The 20,497-nt window shown below is 43.1% G+C and overlaps 1 protein-coding gene across 1 annotated transcript in view; it reads right to left on the bottom strand.

Annotated features, from left to right (window-relative positions):
• Positions 1-4,810: 4,810 nt before the first annotated feature.
• The window catches only part of LOC308154098 (seizure protein 6 homolog), a gene marked incomplete at both ends in the record, with an annotated part of 52,976 nt that continues 37,289 nt past the window's right edge, over positions 4,811-20,497 (bottom strand). The window contains 10 exons of the mRNA XM_080527276.1: positions 4,811-4,840; positions 6,476-6,575; positions 6,931-7,039; positions 7,351-7,389; positions 7,776-7,970; positions 8,322-8,513; positions 9,693-9,887; positions 10,737-10,933; positions 17,333-17,471; positions 17,676-17,870. Coding sequence (XP_080383402.1) covers positions 4,811-4,840; positions 6,476-6,575; positions 6,931-7,039; positions 7,351-7,389; positions 7,776-7,970; positions 8,322-8,513; positions 9,693-9,887; positions 10,737-10,933; positions 17,333-17,471; positions 17,676-17,870 — 1,391 coding nt within the window. The remainder of the gene's footprint in view (positions 4,841-6,475; positions 6,576-6,930; positions 7,040-7,350; positions 7,390-7,775; positions 7,971-8,321; positions 8,514-9,692; positions 9,888-10,736; positions 10,934-17,332; positions 17,472-17,675; positions 17,871-20,497) is intronic.

Raw genomic sequence — 20,497 nt, 5'->3', positions numbered from 1 at the left:
AATGTTAAACCTCAAGTGTTGTAGGCTCATCCAGACATTTTTTTTCAATCATATTTCCATCCTTGACCTTTAGCTGGCTCTAGGGCACTTAGCCATACCAGTGTACATGAATTGGATAATCTGTACACTATACGTATGAATATTAAAAATCTACAGCATCTCATATCTTTGTGGGCTATACACATATCTATATGAAAACAATGTTATTATTTGAACTGAGAATAGCTTTAGTATTTTGCAATATTCTATTTTACGTCCGCACACTGGAGCATGCAACTTGTTGCTCATTTGAGGGGAACAACACAAACATAGTGATTCAGTTGAAGTAGCTAGTCCATTCTATTCAAAAGCCACAGACAGAATATTTCCTATTAATATTCTTCTAAAGAATCCCTGAAGACTAAATGATGTTTTAGGAGCCATCCAAAGAATGGAATTATGAGCGAAAAAGTATCTGGAAAAGCATACAAAAGCCTCACAAGTACTCAAATTAAGTGGAAATTAGGTTGAACATCGAAAAACCCGAAACTATCCCTTTAATTGAAAGCACCTGCGCAGTGCTTCTGAACTTCCCTAGGGTGTGGTTCCTACTGTTGTTTCAACCTCAATTCAGCTGTAGGCCATTTACACACTGGACATTTTGTTACTGAATAAGTTAGGTAAGCTTTTCTCTTACATTATTCAGTGCTTTCCCATAAGTTTTTGACAGAGAAAAAGGAAGTACAAAGTGAAATGGTAGGTGACACAACAAAAAGAATAATAACACTTCCACAATTGAAAAACCCTGAGGTTTTCCAGAAAAAATACTATCTTGCCACTGAGACAGAAACTCACCTGTCACTGAGCCTACTGCAAGCAATGACAACACAACTTTCCAAGTGAGCACCTGATGGCCCATGCAAAATAATAAAGTTAACATTGAAAATATGTATTATATTTAGTTGACTCTTATGATCCAAAAGATTCTTGAACAAGCCAAGATTCTTCTATTTGACTGTTGCCAATGAGCGGATACTTAGTAATGTGGTCAGTCAGTTTACAATGAGAATTGCAAAGTAAAGTACTTGCTGATGTCCAATCCCTTTTTGTCAGTGTTACCAGCTTGTGTAGATATAAACTGGATCCAAAAGCAAAGCAGCATGAAAGAGAGGTAACTTCAAGAACAAGGTCAGTGGGATGTTCTGGCACTCCCTCCACAGTGTGTGATAATCCTTTCCTCTGTGTGAGGTCAGCAGGTGAAGGAGTCCCCCAGGGTTGTGTGTGTGTGTGTGTGTGTGTGTGTCATGGTCAACAGTGTTATCTCCAGTTCAGCAGCAGTACAGCTTTTACTGTATGGGGCATAATGCCTTGGTGCAGGTCAGAGGCCAAGTCTGGGTTAATGCAGCTCCAAATTGCCTTTCCTTCTAGATTCTCTCCTATCAAGGCTGGAGAGAGGGGTGAGAAGGTCCTGTAATGGAGAATGGAAGGTAGAATTTGATATAAGAAAAGCAAATCTCACAGAATGTCGCTCTGAATGAGAAAATGCAATGCTGACTCAGCAGCACTGTGGCAAACAGAACAACCGATTTTGGACCTAGTCATCACTTTTCTCATTGTACATCAGAGGTGGGCAATCTTACCCAGTGTGATGGTATGAACCATGCAGAATAGATGGGAAATGCAAAGACACAGTATTTGAGAGCTCACACATGGTTAGAATATGACAGGAAACTGAAAGCAGAGTAATGGAGCATACTCAGGTACTGTTCAGAACCACTCAGATACGGTTTGTTTAAGTCAAGAATATTATATACAGGAAGAGAAATCCATGAAAAGATGGAGATATAAAACACAAGAACCCAGCCCTTAGGAAACCATCTGAATGATGGCAACCAGGGTAAACACTTGAGTGCTGGCGTATGTAAGTAATGCAGAGAGGAAAATACTGCTAAGAGAATGAAAGAGTTCCACCACCCCCTCAGCACTGCCTGGGATATGTCAAAAATGTGTTCGGAGAAGGAGATAATGGCTGTATTACAATAACACTAATTTCCGGTTGAGAGTGTCAAGTCAGAAACAACTAGGAGAGCACACATTTTCTGAATAGAGCTTGATTGAGTGCAAGAAGCAATATGGAATAGGTTAATCATTCATAATCCAAAAACTTTCAATCCTGTCTAAAATGATGATGAACATCATTGAACATCATCTAACATCTTTTAATTTTAAAAATGTTTTCTAAATGCTAGGCAATGCTAATTGCGTTGGGGGCAACGCTGGGGAGCAAATCACTTTTTGGTTGGGAGAGAGGAGAAGTGTGTATCAATCTTTACAGGAGCTCTGTGATGAATATCACCTGAAAAAAGGCCTCCACAACACTGTGACCAACACATAAAAAACAGGTAATTCCACTCCACAGGTCCTGTATTAAGACCTCAGATATCAGCATCACAGACAGTAGATACAACATTGTGTCAGAAATGTAATCAGATATGTAAGCACTTATATTTAATAAAGGAAGGTTTCCATTTAGATTAGCCTGCATCACAGCCCACTACAGTACTACTGTATGATACAGATCAGTTCATAATCTAAGAATATTCTCACAGTTCTCGTACTACTGTGTCATCACCTGGAATGAATAAAGAACAGCACAGAAGAGGGTTTGACGGAGAGGTTGAGGCCCTTTGCACCACTGTTGTTAATATGCAGTTATATTACATGGAACAACATACTGCATTTCCTGAAACATGAAGTGAATCTGATGTGAAGTGTATTGACTGCTAACTGCACCATGGAGGGGAGACAAGTACTTAGGAGTGATAAAAAAGGAGAATAGAGGTGTAAAGTAATACATTAATTAGCTCAGTTTAGCCTTGAGATTAGCAAAGACCATAAAGATTTGATGATAAAGTGCTGAAACGGCTCTGTAGGGATCAGGGCTTTAATGGCCTGCACACACACCAACCTCCTCTTCTCTCTCTGCCTCTGACAGAGTAATTGATCATCTCTAAATAAAAAGCTGTCTACCCATTTACAACACTGTGTGTTGTTGCTGTTATTGTTGCGCAAGCTAAGGGAGGGTTGTTGCTGTTATTGTTGCACAAGCAATGAGAGGGTTGTTGCGAGTAACCTGTTGAATTTCTTCCATTTCTGACAGAGCAGTACAATGTCCTCTATTTGAGATGGGTTCCTGCTTTTAGTTCACTCAGTCTCTGTGCTCCGTCTAAACTGATAGTGCTTTTCAATGTACAGACGTTTCAACATCTGCCGTAAAGTGCAACTCTGTAGACTCGAGGGAAGGTTCATACCAACCAGGAAGGTCTGGCTGGGTAAGCATACAGTCAGTTGAACCGGTTTAAACCTGCTCTATTGTTACGTCATCTTGATGTCTTGTTCCCTCTGTCCTGAAGATATCATTCATTCATTTAACCCTACCTTCCTGAGATACATGACTTAAGAAAAGCAAGTTTTACACAAATTAAACAAATCAGGTTATGGTGTTTATTGAAGATGTGTTTTGTTCATGAAGTGGCTTAATCTGTATACTATATACAATGAATCAAAAATAGATTATAGAATGATCATCATTGTCATCACACCAGCTTGCACTAATAAATATTCTCATGTGACAATGTTTAAAAAAAAGAGGGTTTGATGGTGATGTAATCTCCTAATACATCTATCTTTGTTGTATCAAACATAAATGCGTTGCATCAGTACAAAGTATCCATTTGAGAATAGTCCCCAATCACAACTGTGGCTAAACTGTATGAACACTTCACAATACTTGTTAAGCCTCAAAATCCAGTTTCCACACAAGATCAATTCCAATGCAATATACACATTTGCTTGCACTTTTTTTGTTAATCAAATCTTTTGTTAATCCAATTGAATTAATGAGCATTCCATTGACAACACTGTTAGATTGTGAACAAAAAAGTCAACATTATGTGCAAAAATTAAATACTTTTTTTGTCTTGCTTTACTGTAACTCTATTAATCTATCATCCATATAAAATACATGAAGTGATAATGTAACACTAACAACGTATTTTAAATATAGTTACATACATATGAGCATTGTTTAATAAGGGCCTTCAATTTAAGGCACATTCAGATTTTTTAATCCAAAGGAGGATGCATAAAAAAGAATACATTTTTACGTTTGTGAGCGGGTCAAGATTTACAATTCAATTTAGAGCTATTAATCCTCTGATGATCCATTGTAATGGAAAAGTTTAAATCTAAGAGCCCACCAAGTTATCATGATACCTCATTAATCACTGCTACTGCAGCTAAACAACCTAGCGCTTCTGTGGTGTTAGAAGCTGTCTAATGTCACAAAAGGAAAGAAAATATTCTGCAGTATATTTGGACATAACAGGAGGGAGTTTTAGGTACAAGCTCAGCATTGATTCCCCTTGCATTGCTTTCCCTTTTCTGAGATTCCATATTATAGTCTACAGTCTTTAGGGTTGGACCACAGGATAAAAACTGTACAAACACTACTGCTGGGCCGTTGCTTGTTAAAGCTCTACAAAAATAATCATATGGCCCAGTCGTTGCAGTGGTGGTGGAGGGAGGGAGATCTTTTATAGGCAAGGGGACTTGTTCAGCAGACAGAGAGGTGAAGGCGGAGGGAGGTCCTCCATGGGCAGGGAGATGCTGTATGTTCAGCAGACAGAGAGGAGAAGGCGGAGGGAGGTCCTCCATGGGTAGGGAGATGCTGTATGTTCAGCAGATAGGGAAGGAAGGGGAGTGCAGACAGACAGCCTTCCAAAAGGCAAACAGGCTTGAGATCTCTCCACGCTGAACCACGTGACTGTCTCTAAATAGAAACCTCATACTCTCGTGTCTCCTGTGGAAAGAGGAACACAGTTCTTCATTAAAGGCACGCACAGAAAGACAGAAACTCAGTTCTGCCATGACGGCCCTTCTGAATTTGCGAAAGAACATTTGATAGATTTGAAGGCAGCCAGAAAAATCAAAGAAAAGAATGATGAATCAGCCTGTCATACCTCCATACCTCCAGTGAATAGATATTATTTATTGTGCAAAAATTAAATAATGAAGCAACAATATTCTCAAGGGTGTGCATTGTTACAGTATGATTGGCAGTCATGTTACAAGGAGGAACCAACTTCATGGCAGTGGTGCCAACAATTGCAATAGCTCTCAATAATCTTATTTATTTGAATAATTAATGTCAGAACAATAATATCAACCCCATTTTCATTTGGAGTTAAACCATATCCCCTGATATGACCAATGTGAAGTATCAATCAGTTTCACACATTTTAAAGGCTTTACTTCAGTGTCTGACCGAAGGTCGCCATTGTCTCTTTGAATGAAGTATCACAGAGATATCAAAGGAATGTGTAGGAGGAGGTGGATTGTGTGACTGAGACAACTGTGTGATATTGCAATTTTCACTTGAGAGAGGTGACTTGGAATTGGGTTCACCCTTCCTGGCTACCCTACTTAAAGACGCTCAACCTCACTATGGGCTTTAGTCTTATGACCACAGCTTTGTAGGTTCAGGCCACAGAATCAGATTCTGATTTATAGTCCCAGTCGGTTCTATAGTCCCAGTAGGTTCTATAGTTCTAGTCGGTTTTAGACTGTCAGGGTGATGGGGAGACCTTTCAGATCTATACACTGCTCAGCTACGGTACACTGTGAGGTTTGGAATTGAACTAAAGACGGATATTCACACAGACACAATTTGCATGATGTAACCTAATGCTACAGTGTAATGTAGCAGGATGCAGTAGAAAGTGGTCTCACCTCACTGTTCTTCAGGAGTCCAGTTGTGAAGGAAAGAATAAACAGACAATTAGTTATTGAACGTGTTGAATGTGTGGGTTAGAAGGATGGCTGGTATTATTAAGTGGGAACAATAGGGTCTCATCTTCATGATGTTTTAGCAGCAACCACACAGTAAAGAGCGGAGTGGTACAAACACACAAGACCAATTGTGACATTACCATTTTGATTTCAACCAATTACCTGGGACATATTCTGGCTCCATAAGGTGTAATGAAAATTATGAAATGGCCCTTGTCAGTAGCTGGAGGTGAGTGGAGAACAGCTTTACACCACTCTGCTCAGCTCCCATAACATCACTGAACAGTAACTAACATTTGGGGGATTAACCTGCAATCTGGCAACCCAGATGGCGCTTTACGTGCATCATCTCATCTCAGATACAGACACGAATGACTGCAGCTCAATTCAACCTGGTTTTGGGTAGCCGAATCTCAACAGGCAAGTAAAAGCTAATGGGCGAATACACCGACTATCCCTCCATTACTTGGTTAGGACCATTACTCCCTCCTTCAAACCCCACCCCAACCCAGGTATTTATACGGTACTGTAAGTCAGGTACAGCACATGTGTTTGTAAGCATTGGGTGTTGAAAATGCAAGTTCTATCTATGATTCTCGATTCATAATCCACAGCAAAAGCCCACTATAACTTGATCACTTCTTACTGCAGTCTCGTAGACAGAGTTGTCAAACGTTGTTTCTCCTGTGATGTGGTCGTACGGTAAGGAGTTGGTCATGGGTAGACGCATAGATTTCCCCTGAACCCTACAGAATAGCAGAGAGAACCAACAAAACACCGTCACAAACACATACTGTACATACAACATAACAATACATGTTAGTACGCGTTGTTATCGTTTAGAAAATGAACTGTGGATGACCTTAATAAATAATAATAATACATTTTATTTGATTGGTGTCTTTCTGGACACACAAGGTCACCTTACATTAATAAAAGTACAATTTAAAACCAGGAAGTAAAAAAATATAAAAAAAGCCATGCAACATTATCAAACATAATATAACCTAAGTTTGCAGCAACAAGACATGGACCGCATAAAAATACATCAAGTCGCAAACTAGATCCTGAATCTATCCACTGCATCAACACTCAACCTACTTTGAAAAGTAGAGGTAGATCCCAATGACGAGGACCACGATGAGGGCCACTGGGATGAAGACTGCTACTGCTATGTTTGCTCCGTCCATTCTGAAGTCTGTACTGGCAACTGGCGGACAGAATTTGGCCCATTAGTCTGGAACGCACGTCGAACGTTCGAACGATTCGATTTTGATGGGCCGCTGATGGCCCGGGCTAACTTTGGCAGTGTCACAGTTTGGCATGACAATACCAATGGTTAAGTACACTAGTGGTATAATCATATAGAGATACTGTACTGTATACACTCCAATGTTGCACACTTGACATCCCTGTTGAGTATCTTGTATCTTTTTATTAGCTCTTAGGTAAACAAAAAACATATTTTGCTCTGATTGTTATGATTACCGCACATTCTTTTCCAAACATGATTGCACTTACCATCTAACCTGCGTTCATTGATGTACTCTAGTGGGTTGGCTTGAAGAAAAGAAAAGACAGCTTAAGCAAACACAGATGTTGAAACACTCACAGAGACATATACAGGGCAAATGTGGGTAACATTTCCAAACAAAGTGCAACCATTAAAACATTCTATAAAGACAAGAGTGCCCAGCTTCGGTCCTCGGCGGCTATTGTATCATCTATTGTAGCATTTTACCAGGGGAATGCTGGTTTGTGATTAGAGAAGAAAAGTAGCAGGACTTGGGCGCTCAAGGGTTGTGCAACGATATAAATGACATACATACAACTCCATTAACAGGGGGACTGTGAAGTTCCTTTCTTTTAAGCGTCCTTGGGTTTGAGAAAGGCGCTATACAAATCTAAGCTATTATTATTATTATTATTATTATTATTATTATTACCACTGCAGACAGGGGGAAGGCTGCTCCACTGTGAGGGGTGTCCGTGGACACAGCGAAGGACAGGCTCCCCCAGCAGCTCATGGCCACTGAGGCAGGAGAAGCGCAAGGTCTCCCCAGCCTGGTAGAGGGGTTTGTCTGAGCTCAGGACGCTGAAGGATGGGACCCCTGGACTCCTGCAGGGCTCATAGGTCTCCGCTGTATAATGAACATCATTTCCTCTTAAGGACTGCTCTCTTTGCTCTGTATTAACTGCACAAAGTGAACTTTATTTGAGAGCCATACAAAGTTTAATATGGTATAATAAGCAATGCAGCATGGATGGAACTTAGAATAAGTCTCTAGCAACATTTCGTTTGAGAAACTTAAAAGGACTCTAAAGTCACTGTTAGAGAAGACATAATAATCAAACTGATGGTAAAAGTCACAGTGAAAGAACAAAGTTGAAGCTGTTTTGTCAATCCAGATGGGTGATGTGCTGTAATACTATTCATTATAGTTGTACAGTGTATGTGTGTGAGTATTTAGGATAGAGGCCAGGGTACATACGGACACATCTGGGTAGCCTCTCGCTCCACTTTGGGCCGGCGGAGCCACGGTTGTGGCAGGTGAGAAGGCTGTTTCCGGAGAGGCTGTAGCCCTGGTTGCAAATGTACTGAAGAGTGGAGCCCACAGAGAGGCGCGGACCAGACATAACCCTACGACTGTGCTCCACACTCCCAGGGTCCACACACAGCAGCACTGCCAACACACACGCGCACACACGCACGCACGCACGCACGCACGCACGCACACACACACACACACACACACACACACACACACACACACACACAGACACACAGATAGATGAACAAAACTGTGAATACACAGTACAGTACATTTACAGTGATTCTTTACAGTGCTTTTGTGCCAGGAGTGTGCACTCATTTACTCCCCCTGGTGGTCTACAGAGGAATGTAGGACTGGTGTAAGAATAGGGTGGAAACTCTATTTTGACACTAATCCATGAGAAGAGAATGTAGAAGTATTCCAACCCAGACCACAGGGTAGAAGGAGGGTAGAGAATTGGACCACAGCCAATAAGATTACTAGTGATGGGGCCAGATAGGTCCCCTGCCTCCCTCCTATCTGAACCCTGATACACAAACCCACCACCGAGGAAGATAATAAAGAGAATAGCTGTGTCTCCGTCTCTCACAGCTCTCTGCAAACCACAGACCCAATTCTGGGCCCAGTAGGATAGGGGCCAGCGTGGTTATGAGGTTGGTGTGAAATCAGCACACATCTAGCTTCGGGTCCCGGTCTCCTGGGAGTGTGAACAGTCACTGACGCTGTGCTGTGCCTTACAGTTCCATAGGGAGGCAGGGGACCAGGAGCAGACAATATTCTGATCAAGGCACCCATGTCTTTGGATAGAACAGGAGTCATGTGGAGGAGCTGCGACACAGGGCCAATTCATATCTATTCATTCATCTACTCACTCTCCAGTCACTCAGTCACTCAATCCATCCTGGGCAGGTCTCGTCCTGGTCATTTAAGCAGATCAAATACAATCGACACAGCTCTCTGGATCATTGATTTGATAATACTAGTTGTAGTCCCAGAGACACATTGACATACACTCCTAACATAATACAGTTCACAATGTGGGAATTTCTGTGGCTTGTGTGTGTGTGTGTGTGTGTGTGTGTGTGTGTGTGTGTGTGTGTGTGTGTGTGTGTGTGTCTGTGTGTCTGTGTGTGTGTGTGTGTGGGTGGGTGGGTGTGTTTGTGTAGCTGTACACTAATCTTCCGTTGGTAGACTATCTTTTTACTTTTTACTTACTTACTTACTTACTTACTTAATTACGTGTGTATATGTGTGTGTGTGTGTGTGTGTGTGTGTGTGTGTGTGTGTGTGTGTGTGTGTGAGGGTCACCTCTTTCACAGCCGGGCAGGTCTCCGCTCCAGGTCAAGTCCCACTGGCACATGAGAAGTTCTGTTCCCACCACTTGGAAACCTGGGTAGCACTGGTAGGTCACCACAGTGCCATGCACCAGCTCAGGGTGGGATGTACTCTTCCAGCCATTGGTGATCTCTGGCAGCTCAGGACATGTGTCATTACGAGGGACCTCTGTGGTCATGAGGGAGGGAGGGAGGGAGAGACGGATGGATGGAGATGGAGGGGGAGAGAGACAGTGAGAGGAAGGGAGGGGGAGAGAGAGGATGCAGGGTCAGACTACAAGACACTGACAACAATGACAGGAACATACAGGGGACCAAACTGAGCATCATCATCATCCCACATACAGACCTGGAAGCCATAAAACCTCAGGTGTGGCTTTGCATTTAAATGAACCCCAGGAGGACCCAGTAGTGGGCATCTACGTATGGTATGTGACAAGTGGCATGGGGAGGGTTGGCAGTGTGGCAGCTTGGTGGGGGCTGTCCTTGCCGTGGCAGAAGCCAGGGAGGGTCAAGCCCTCTGCAGATGAGGGTAATGTGGACAAACACATGCAGTTAATTGCGTTTGGGAATATGAATCCCAGACACCTGCACCACTTGGCTGCTTCTTGTTTTTTCTCTTTTCGTGAGAGGCGTGAAGAGACTGTAAATCCTCTCCCACTCTCACTCCTCTCCTCTCTCTTTCCCTCTCCCTCTCCCTCTCCTCTCAGTTCTCTCTTCTCTCTCCCAGTCATCTGCATTCTGCTGCCTTCTCCCCCTTCTCTCTCTGTATGGAATTCATTATGTTTTATCAGATCTCTGCTTTATGGTTTGGCTGCGGTTTCGTGCTGATGGAACGGCCCCTCAGCTCAGGGCAGCTGGATTATGCTCAGGCACTCCTCCTCCTCCTCCTCCTCCTCCTCCTTACTAACATCTTCCCTCGCTCTTACTTTCCATAATCATCTCTTTCTCTCTCTCTCTCTCTCTCTCTCTCTCTCTCTCTCTCTCCCCCCCCGCCCATTTCTCCCTGTGTCCTTACCAAAGAAGTGCACCACAAAGCCGTTGTTGTATCCGTAGATGTTGGTAGCTGGATCAGACTGGAATTGGATGGTGACATCAGCCATGGAGGTGTAGAGTTTGAAGTGAGGATGCGTGCCGCCATACTGGCCTAGCACCTTCGCCGTCAGGTCATCTCCATCATAGAATGTCAGCAAGTCATTCTTGTCTATGTGGAGCCTGGTGCACAAAGACAAAACATGTATTTTATACTGTGAACGAAGCACAACAGATTGGGTGAGTACGCACACGCATATATGCTAACACACACACATTCCTTTTTTAAAACACACACAGCTTTTGAACCCTCCTTTTGTTATCATCTATAACTATTATTATACTATCTATTACCCCCCCCCCCCCCCACACACACACACACACACCCTAAATCATCAGCCTAAATCCCCTAGGCCATTCAATAGTGAGCACTTGTCTACAAAATAAAATGCTCAGGGGTGTGGGGAACATGCATGTTCAAAGGGATTTGCTTTATATTCAGTTCACTTTAGATGCCAGGGCATTCATTTTTTAAAATGTCTTTAGGGAATTGTTAGATTGTGTTTTTCTGTTATTGTATTATATTTTCTCAATTTAACAGCCCATTTACACCAATTACTGCAATATCAAGATATTTTGGGGCAGTATGAATAACTCGTTATTACTGTTTAAGACTGTCATCATAACCAATGTCTGTAAAAGGTAACACAACTATGCCTTCATGACCCAAATGTCACTCTCCCGTGTTTAGCAGATTTTTTTGGGACTATATCCTATGTCTACGTCTGCCACCAGGGTCTAAGCCATCTCCTGAATCACAGGCAAGATGTAAAGCATGGAGGAAATGACTCAGCCAAATAGAGAAGTGACAGGCATACCTTTTCCTGTCCCTAATTAATCAGGAGTGGCTTCTGATAAAAACTCATTATAAAGCAAGACACTGAACTATAAATCACTTGGGAGCCAGCAAACGTCATGAGAAGCTAAGAGAGCATGCTATTTTGAGAACTCCCTCAACGTATAATGACATACTGTAAGCAAAAGACAGGAAAGGATTTTCAAAGCAAAAACAGCTTACTCTCTCGTTCTATTGGGATTATGTCTGAACAACAAAAGCATCTCACCTGCTCCGAGGGGGAGACAATTGAGAAACAAGTCTCTGCTTGTATCAAATCTGTTGTGATAAAGTTAAACAAGCCTTTGCCTAGCTGTGCTCCGTATCGGTTGAGAAAATCAATCATGCTCTCCATTTGCTGGCAGTAATTTGATTTAGTTTTTTTTATTTTATTTAAAAAACAGGCTCAGCTTGATTTGGTACACATACCCAGCTGCCACAAGGTAGAATACATTATCTACTACAACTCTTGATAAGACATGATATGTTCTCTTCCCCATGACATTACATAATTAAAAACACATGTGTGTTTGGAATAAGTGAAAATAAAAGCAACACCTCATTTTACAGTCCTATTACCACTGGTAGCATGGTAACTGGTAGCTTCACTAGTACTCAACCACAACATTAGTGGCGCTTTTCCATTGACCAGACCGGTACGGCTCGGAACGGCACGCATTTGAAAGTACGGTATGGTACGGGTAGGATACGCTTCTCGCGAGAGGGGACAGTAGGAGGAGTTAAGTGTCATAAGAGCACTTCACTTTAACAAGTGCCGCTATACAGCTCAACAGGGGTAAATGCGATAAGAATTATGTCAAAATGCAGCACTATCATGCACAGATCAGCCTCAAAACATGTAACGTTAGATATATAACGTTAGACAGGGAGCGATGTATTTCTATGGAAAGGCAGTGCTTGACGCTTCCATTGGACTGACGCCGGGGCTCATACAATCTCTGCGTTTGTTATAGATACGAGTGCTCCGGTGTCTTGCTGGTAGTCAAATATATTTATTTATACAGCATATGGATGTTACGTGCCTGTTACTTGCCACTTTCAGTTCTAGTAGATCTAGTAGTTCTAGTTAGATCGCGCAACCAGGGAATCGCTGACATGTGTGAAAGGGAGCAACACGGAAATCTACCATAATAGCGATTTTTTTGTTATGCTTGTTGTAAATGAAAGTTCTATGATGCATTGAAATGACATTTAACTAACCCTAAAGTAATTACAGAAAAAGTAAATGACATTTTCCGAGAGCGAAATCTGTTGTGTTATTTAAAAATGGCGGTTAGCGGTGAACTCTATGAACATGGGATGACGATGTTGGGTCCAATCAACGGTCTGCAGCGTCTCACGTCACGCACAGCCTGGCAAAAAGTACCTTTCGCTACCGCTTCCGAAGCGTAGCTAAATCGGCCCGGCTCGGCCTGTCTCGGTTGGCAGTGGAGAAAGCAAAACAAACTGGGCTCACGCGGTACGGTAGTGGAAAAGCGCCACAGGTGAGGCTATCATATGCAGATATGCAGAGAAAGCTCGAGTCTATTATCATTATAAAAAATGGAATAAGCAATTTTAACTCTATTGCCAAATGTGATATTCGTATTAGGAGATTAAACAAATCAAGCTATTAGCGGGTAGAGCTAGTATTTGATGCACTGATGCATGAAATATCCTGTCGCAAGCACACCGACACAGAAATCACTATAATGGAAACTAGGAGAATCCCTGTCTTTCATATCCACTTTGACTTGCAAGGTCAATCAAATTGTATGCTTCCACACCCAGAGACACATAGTATTTCCTCCCCTGTTAACAGCTTATAACAAATCTGCTTACTGGGATGGTGTGTGTGTAGCTGTAACCAAATAATCTATTAAACATCAATCAATCAATTTTAACACCTGGCTGCCACATGTGTATCGTTCTCCACCCCTCTTTGCACATGAGCTATAACCTAATGAAACTCAGACAGGCCCTCCTCGTTGGGCTTAATGAATGAATGAATCAGATGCCATTAGGCCCAATGTTCCTAGCTGATTGTAAGAGGAACAGTGATGAATGATTATGGAAAAATGAGAATGTTCTCATTAACACAGAAAAGTGTTCTTAAATCCTGGTAATGAGCCTCAGGCTGACAGCGGTGCAGTGTTTGTGGTAGAGTGGAATATGGGGGATGGGCACACCTGGCAGGCACAGGCCATTTATGGTAGCCATTTATGGTAGCCCAAAGGCTGACTCTTGCCTCACAAGAGCCAACCATACTGTGTGCATGGATGTCAGCTTCAACAGTACAGAATCAAAGTTTAGTTCAGGATGAGAAAAGTAAAGTAACAATTTACTCAGGATTAGTAAAGTAATAATTGGGATGTAAATAACACAACAGCAACAAGCAGGATATACCGGGAGAAAGGACTCTTTTCCTTGCTTTCTGTGTGGTTATCGCTTTTCCATCTCCTGTCTCGTCATCTTCTGTCTGTCACCCCCTCCTCATTTTCTTTCCTTCCTCTCTCAATTTTCTTTTCCCCATCTAGTTTGATACGCCCCACTGATAATGTCCCCTTTGTCATTAGACAGATGTGATCACATTAGCATATGAAAGAGGGAGGTGGTTCTCTCTGTCTCGTTGTAGCAGGTGCTTCTCTATCTCTGTGTCACAGGAAGAACTGAGGCCCAGGAAACCTTGTAGAAGCCTTCTTATCCCTTTACTTGACCCTAGTGTTCGGAGGGAAAGGGCCTGCACTGATAAACTTTGAGATGAGGGACAACAAAAGAAGAATTGTCTGCTGCGCTGCAAAATTAGGGAAAATAGCAACACTAGACATTATTGGACCCTTTGTTGACTTTCATAAGTCATTCTTGGTCTGTCTTGATGGGGACTTGGTACGATACTGATACATGATAGTTTGACTGGGTGAAGCTCCTGCTGCAGGGTTGTTCTCACCTTTCTGCCAAAAAAAAAGGATGTTAAAAAATGAACAGGCAGTGCTGAAGGGAGGAGGTGGGGCAGATCATCCATCCGGACTTCTCTGAATGTGTGCTCAGAATGTCTATGGTTCATAACATGTCCCTCATTTTCAACGTTTTGGAGGTTTCTAGGATGTTTGGCTTAGACCCGGGTCTCATCAACACCAACATTACACCTTCTGAATACAAATGTTTAGATTATGATAAAGCTTCTTCTTCTTCTTCGGCGTATGGGTAGTTGTTTTTCCTCTCCACTCCACCAGGCTCGGGGCCGAGGGGCTACCCTTTTACCACCCCGAGACCTGGTTGAGGGGCTCACCCGGGCTATATTTCTGGGCACCCCTCCAGAAGCCACGTCATCGTCTCGTCATCTAATACCGACAGACCATGCATCCCGTTGGGTGGGTGGTACACCGGGCAATCCAGGATAATATGGTCTGCGGTTTGGTCCTCTGCGCCACACTCGCACGACGCATTTGGGGCCAAGCCCCATCTGTGCATTGATGAGCGGAAACGCCCGACGCCGGTCCGGAGACGATTGAGCCTCACCCAGGATAGCCTTGGCAAGTCCATCCCGAGGGGCTCAGCGCCGGCGACTGGGATGTGGTCGCGGAGTTTGGAGGTGTTAGCCTCCCACTCCGCGCGCCACATATAATCCGCCCATCCTGCCGCACTGATGTTGAGATCTCTGCATTGCTGCCTGAGATCCTGTGCGGCAGGCACAAATGGGTGTCTCGACTTGAGACGCCGGGAGGGCTCCGCTGTTATAGTGAGCCTATCATGGAGCAGATGGTTATTAAGCTCCGCGGCCCGGCAGGCGAGACGTGCTGTGGCTCCCATGCGGCGGAGGCCTGCGGGCTGGATGCCTGCTAGGATGGGAAGGTTGTCCACGGGGGTAGGACGCAGGCATCCTGTCACAATGCGCAAGGCTTCGTTTATAGGCGAGTCGATGAGGCGGGTGTGGGCACTGCGACACCATACTGGGGCGCAGTATTCACTAGTTGAATAAACGAGGGCTAGGGCTGCCGTGCGCAAGGTCCTTGCGCCGGCGCCCCAGCCCGAGCCAACCAGTCGCCTCATCAACGCCACACGAGCTGTTAACTTCTTGCGCAGTGACTCGAGGTGTCGGCGAAACGTGAGCGTCCTGTCCAATGTCACGCCGAGATAGATTGGCTCAGCGGAACATGGCAGGGGAGTTCCATCTAGGTGTACTCTAAGCTCACGTTTAGCCTCCCTGTTGTTAAGGTGGAAGGCAGCCGACACCGTCTTTGCCTCGCTAAGCTTCAATCTCCATTTCCGGAAGTATGCCACTAGTGTCTGCATGTCCTGGCTCAGAATCCCCTCCACAGACTGCCAATTTCCAGCAGAGTACACCACTGCGAGGTCGTCTGCGTAGGCGTACTTCCGCGAGAAGTTATAAAGCTCAAGATTATATTGAATGTATCACTGCCAGCTCATAGACAATATAAAAATAAAAGGTTGCTATTATTTTCAGTAATACAGTTTGAATAGTGTTTGGACATGTGTGCTGTTTAGCAGGCAGAAATGGCACCCTGAGTTTCCCAAAAGACCTTCAATGATTTTGTAGATATGTATATTAGTGCATACAATACTGCATCTTTTTTTAGTGTTTTTTTTTTTATAAGAGATTTTTTCATTGAAAAGGTTCAGCTTTGAAAACAGGGTAATAGAACAGTAATGTGCAGAGCAGTGGGAGGAAATGCTTGTGTGAAGAATTCTTATTAGTTGTCTTTCAATTGCACTTTCTCTCACAAGTGCACGCACACACACACACACACACACACACACACACACACACACACACACACACACACACACACACACACACACACGCACACACGCACACATTTATAATCTAAACTCCTGATAACATGTGTAATGCTCTTCACCGTCGCTGAATGTCATATCTACCTAAATCATTTCTCTCCCCTACATGAATAGACAATTAATTATGTTGACAGCTTCTTGTACAAAACACGGAGGATGCCATTTATTACCATGCTGTGGAATGTACAAACCAGAGCAGAGGCGTTCCAAATAAGAGATAAAAAAATTTAAAAAAGCAAGAGAGGAAACATATGCAAATGAGCGGTTCTTAATTAAGAAAGCCAAATGATTGCACGCATGAAGAATCTATCAGGGCCTGACACTGCAAGGTCTTCTGTTCTAAAGCTTTACCTGACACCACTATCAGGGGGAACACTCTGCTCTGCTCAACATAATGAAGTCGGAAGAAAACCACCTTTGTCCAAACACCATGCCATGAAATAATTTGTTTTCTCTCTAGTTGGTAATTAACCTTTGTCTGCTGGTACTTATCTCTCACCCATGTGCAAAATGTTCTTTTATCCTTTTCTTTTTTATTTGTTTTACCAGTCACAGCGGGTAGTTCTTTGCACACTCTCTCCATCTCTGTTTGAAATTGGATCCTTTGCGCATCAAGAGTAAAGCTTCTGATCTGGGAGCAAAGATCAGAGAAGCAGAGACGTCTCATGTGAGGCGAAGATTCAGAAGAGGTGAGAGTGGTCACTCAATGGTGGGATTTACACCACGTATACTGTGAACTGGGGTGAACTGCCTGTATTTATTAATTTAATTTCAATACTGAGGAGTGAGTTTATTACCTCTTAAACTGGGTTACACACACACACACACACACACACACACACACACACACACACACACACTCTACGTACACTTGGATATCCAGCATGATCCTCTTGTCTTCCTCTACGTGAATTCCCCAGATGCAGTCCTGGCCCTTGTCATAAGCCTCAGGCCAATTTGGAGACAAGACAACTCCAGCAGAGTCAGTCATCTCTCCACTGCACACAGCTGAAACACACGCACACACACATACACACACACACACACAAGTAAGTAAAAAGTAAAAACATAGTCTACCTATGGAAGATTAGCGTACAGCTAAACAAACAAACATACACACACACACACACACACACGCACACACACACACACACGCAAACACACACGCACACACACACACACACACACACACACACACACACACACACACACCTCTGCAGGCAGGCTCTGTCTCGTTCCATTGGGGGTTGTTGGGGTCCATACACTCGATGATGACAGAGCCCTGCTCTAAGGTGTAGCCTGGCTCACAGGTGAACTCCACTACCGTCCCCACTGCCCAGGTGCTGTCACTGCTGGTGAAGTTACCGTACTTGACAAATGGCTCATAGCAGTGCCCTGCTGGAAACGCTGGGAATCAGAGCACATGAGGATTAACCACAGATTAGGATTAACCACAGATTAGCCACAGTGAAGCCTGGAGCGTTTCAGTGGTACACCACTCTTGTGATTAAAGGGAAATTGCACTGAGCAATAACTCAATTCAACTCCACAATAATGTGCTGTGTTTTAGGGACATGGGTACGGTAATAGTGATGATTTAATGTTCAATGTCAATATATTAATTTTGGCAGGGGAACAGCTTTTTACAGGGTGAACACCTCCACCTTACAACACAGTGTAATGAGAGGAGACCTGGTCAGAATGGTAATAAAATAGAGCTGCAATCACTCATTTGTTTTTCACCCAAATGGTGGACAAAGCTCTGGATGCAAAGCCAATTCTTTTAATAAACATATTTCACAGCTATCCATTGCTTGTTTACAAGTACATTGTTTACAAACAATGGTGAAAAGAGACCTCATATTTCAGTTTATGACAAGGTAAGACAGTTGTTGACAGGTATTTAACATGAATTGAAATGACCATCAACCAGATGCACAAATCCCAGATTGTGCTTTTAATGGATTAGCATGGACGTCTTGGGGCAGGACAAGGGAACAGGCTTACCCAAGAGGTACGTTTTATTGGTGACTGACAACATGTGTAATATTTGAAAGTAGTGTCAGAGGAGACCACTATCAAAGCACCTACAACCAACAGTGGACTGTACAGCATAATACTGTTTAAGGCAACCGCACAAGGTCCACTGGAATAAGAAGCACTGCTCTCTTACAGCGTAATCCCATTTGCTGCAGCAAATCAAAGCTCTAAACAGATTAAATTGATGTTATTGGATAATGACTCCAGGTTGTGTGAAGTGCTCTGAGCAGCCTTTTTACAAAACCATGTATAAGACTGAGTTTCAACTGAGGTAGAGGGGATGATGGATGATGGGAGAGGAGAACTGGAGAAAATGTAAGTTAACCAACTCTGAGAACGAGTTGAATTGATGTTCTTCAATTTCCAAAATGATGGTTAGGTAAGCCAGGAGTTTATGCAGTAGGGCTTTATACACAAAAAAGGGAGTTATAATAATGATGATAATAATAATAGATTTAGCGCCTTTCTCAAACTTAAGGACACTGTACAGAAAAACAAAGAGAAGCAAAAAAATATATACAATGGTTGGTGGGAGTGTGTTCCACAGCTTGGATGCGGCAACAGAAAATGCTCAGTCACCAAGTGTGCGTCACCTAGTGTGGGGTATGATAAGGAGATCAGCATCGGAGGATCGGAGACCATGTGCAGGGAGGTAGAGCTGGGTGTCATCAGCATATGTGGGGAATTTGAGTCTGTGTTTCCGACTGATTTCGCCAAGTGGGAGAAAGTAGATGGTGAACGGGCCAAGAACAAAGCCCTGAGGGACGCATTGTTTCACTGGTGCTGGTGCGGATCTGGATGAAGAGATGATGATGAAGATGATGAGATCTACTGGACTTTCTAATCTAGGCAATTTAACATATCATCTAAGACAAGTGTAGCAGCTGAGATGGTGCTATGACCAGGTCTAAAGCCAGATTGGTGCACATTTAGAATAGAATGGGAAGATAAAAAGGAATAGAATGGGAAGATAAAAAGCTTGGAGTTGACCTGGGAATCTAATACCCTGGAAAGGCAAGATAACTTGGATATTGGGCAGTAGTTATCTAGGTCAGAGGAGTCACCACCTTTATGGAAAGAGAGCACATGGGCTGCCTTCCAAACCTGTCAGACTAAACATATGTCAATGACTTCACAATCAGGGGGACTGAAAGCTGGAATAGGCCTGGATCAAGCAGATCGGCCCTAATGGATTTTAATGTCGATTTTAAGCAGGGCATCTAGGACAGTAGAACATTTTTGAAATGAAAACAAAGATTCACTAGTCATTAACTGATCTCCCATCAAGCCAACTGGGGGCAGGAGATGGGAGCCAGTCGACCGTCTGTCCAGGGTCATCCAAACAACCATTTCTCTCAAATAAAAAGTGCTGATTAAAGTCATTACTTATCTCAATTTCCTCTGTAATGAGGCCAGAGTCTGACAAAAAGTCGAGATAAAGAGGAATTAGAGATGAAGAGGAATTTCCATGCTTCAAGGTATTAATTGTTAATTAATTGATGGTTAATTGTTTTCCAAAATATTGTAGGATCACCAGCAGAATCCGAGATAGCACTTAGAAAGTAGCTTGATTTATCTTTCTTAATTGATGAGGGGCATCTATTGTCTGAAAAACTGCCGATCAGCTAATGAGTCTGTTTTTCTAACTTTGGCCTAGGCCTGGTTTCTCAACTAAATGAAATCTGAAAGCTCATTAAATATACAGATTGGCATTAGGTTTGGAGCTGAACTGTAGCTGAATTCTCTCAGCTACATTTCATTTCCAGCTCATTGTTCTTGGTAAGCAATCATAGAGCAGACTGTAAGGAACAAACAGTGTCCTGCAGTGGGTTAAAATAATAATTGAGAGAAGGAGAGAGGAGAGGAAAGGAGAGGAGAGGAGAGGAGAGGAGAGTGCCCGAGGCAATGCCTTTTGTATACACCATTGCCTGGAGGGCATGCTTCTGAAACAGAGCATTTTGGAGTTATTTTAGTTTACACAGCTAGACTGAGTA

Source organism: Nansenia antarctica, assembly GCF_963989245.1.
Source record: "Nansenia antarctica genome assembly, chromosome: 3".
NCBI lineage: Eukaryota > Metazoa > Chordata > Actinopteri > Argentiniformes > Microstomatidae > Nansenia > Nansenia antarctica.
The sequence above is the reverse complement of the archived record's forward strand: the minus strand, read 5'-3'. Positions and strand labels throughout refer to the sequence as shown.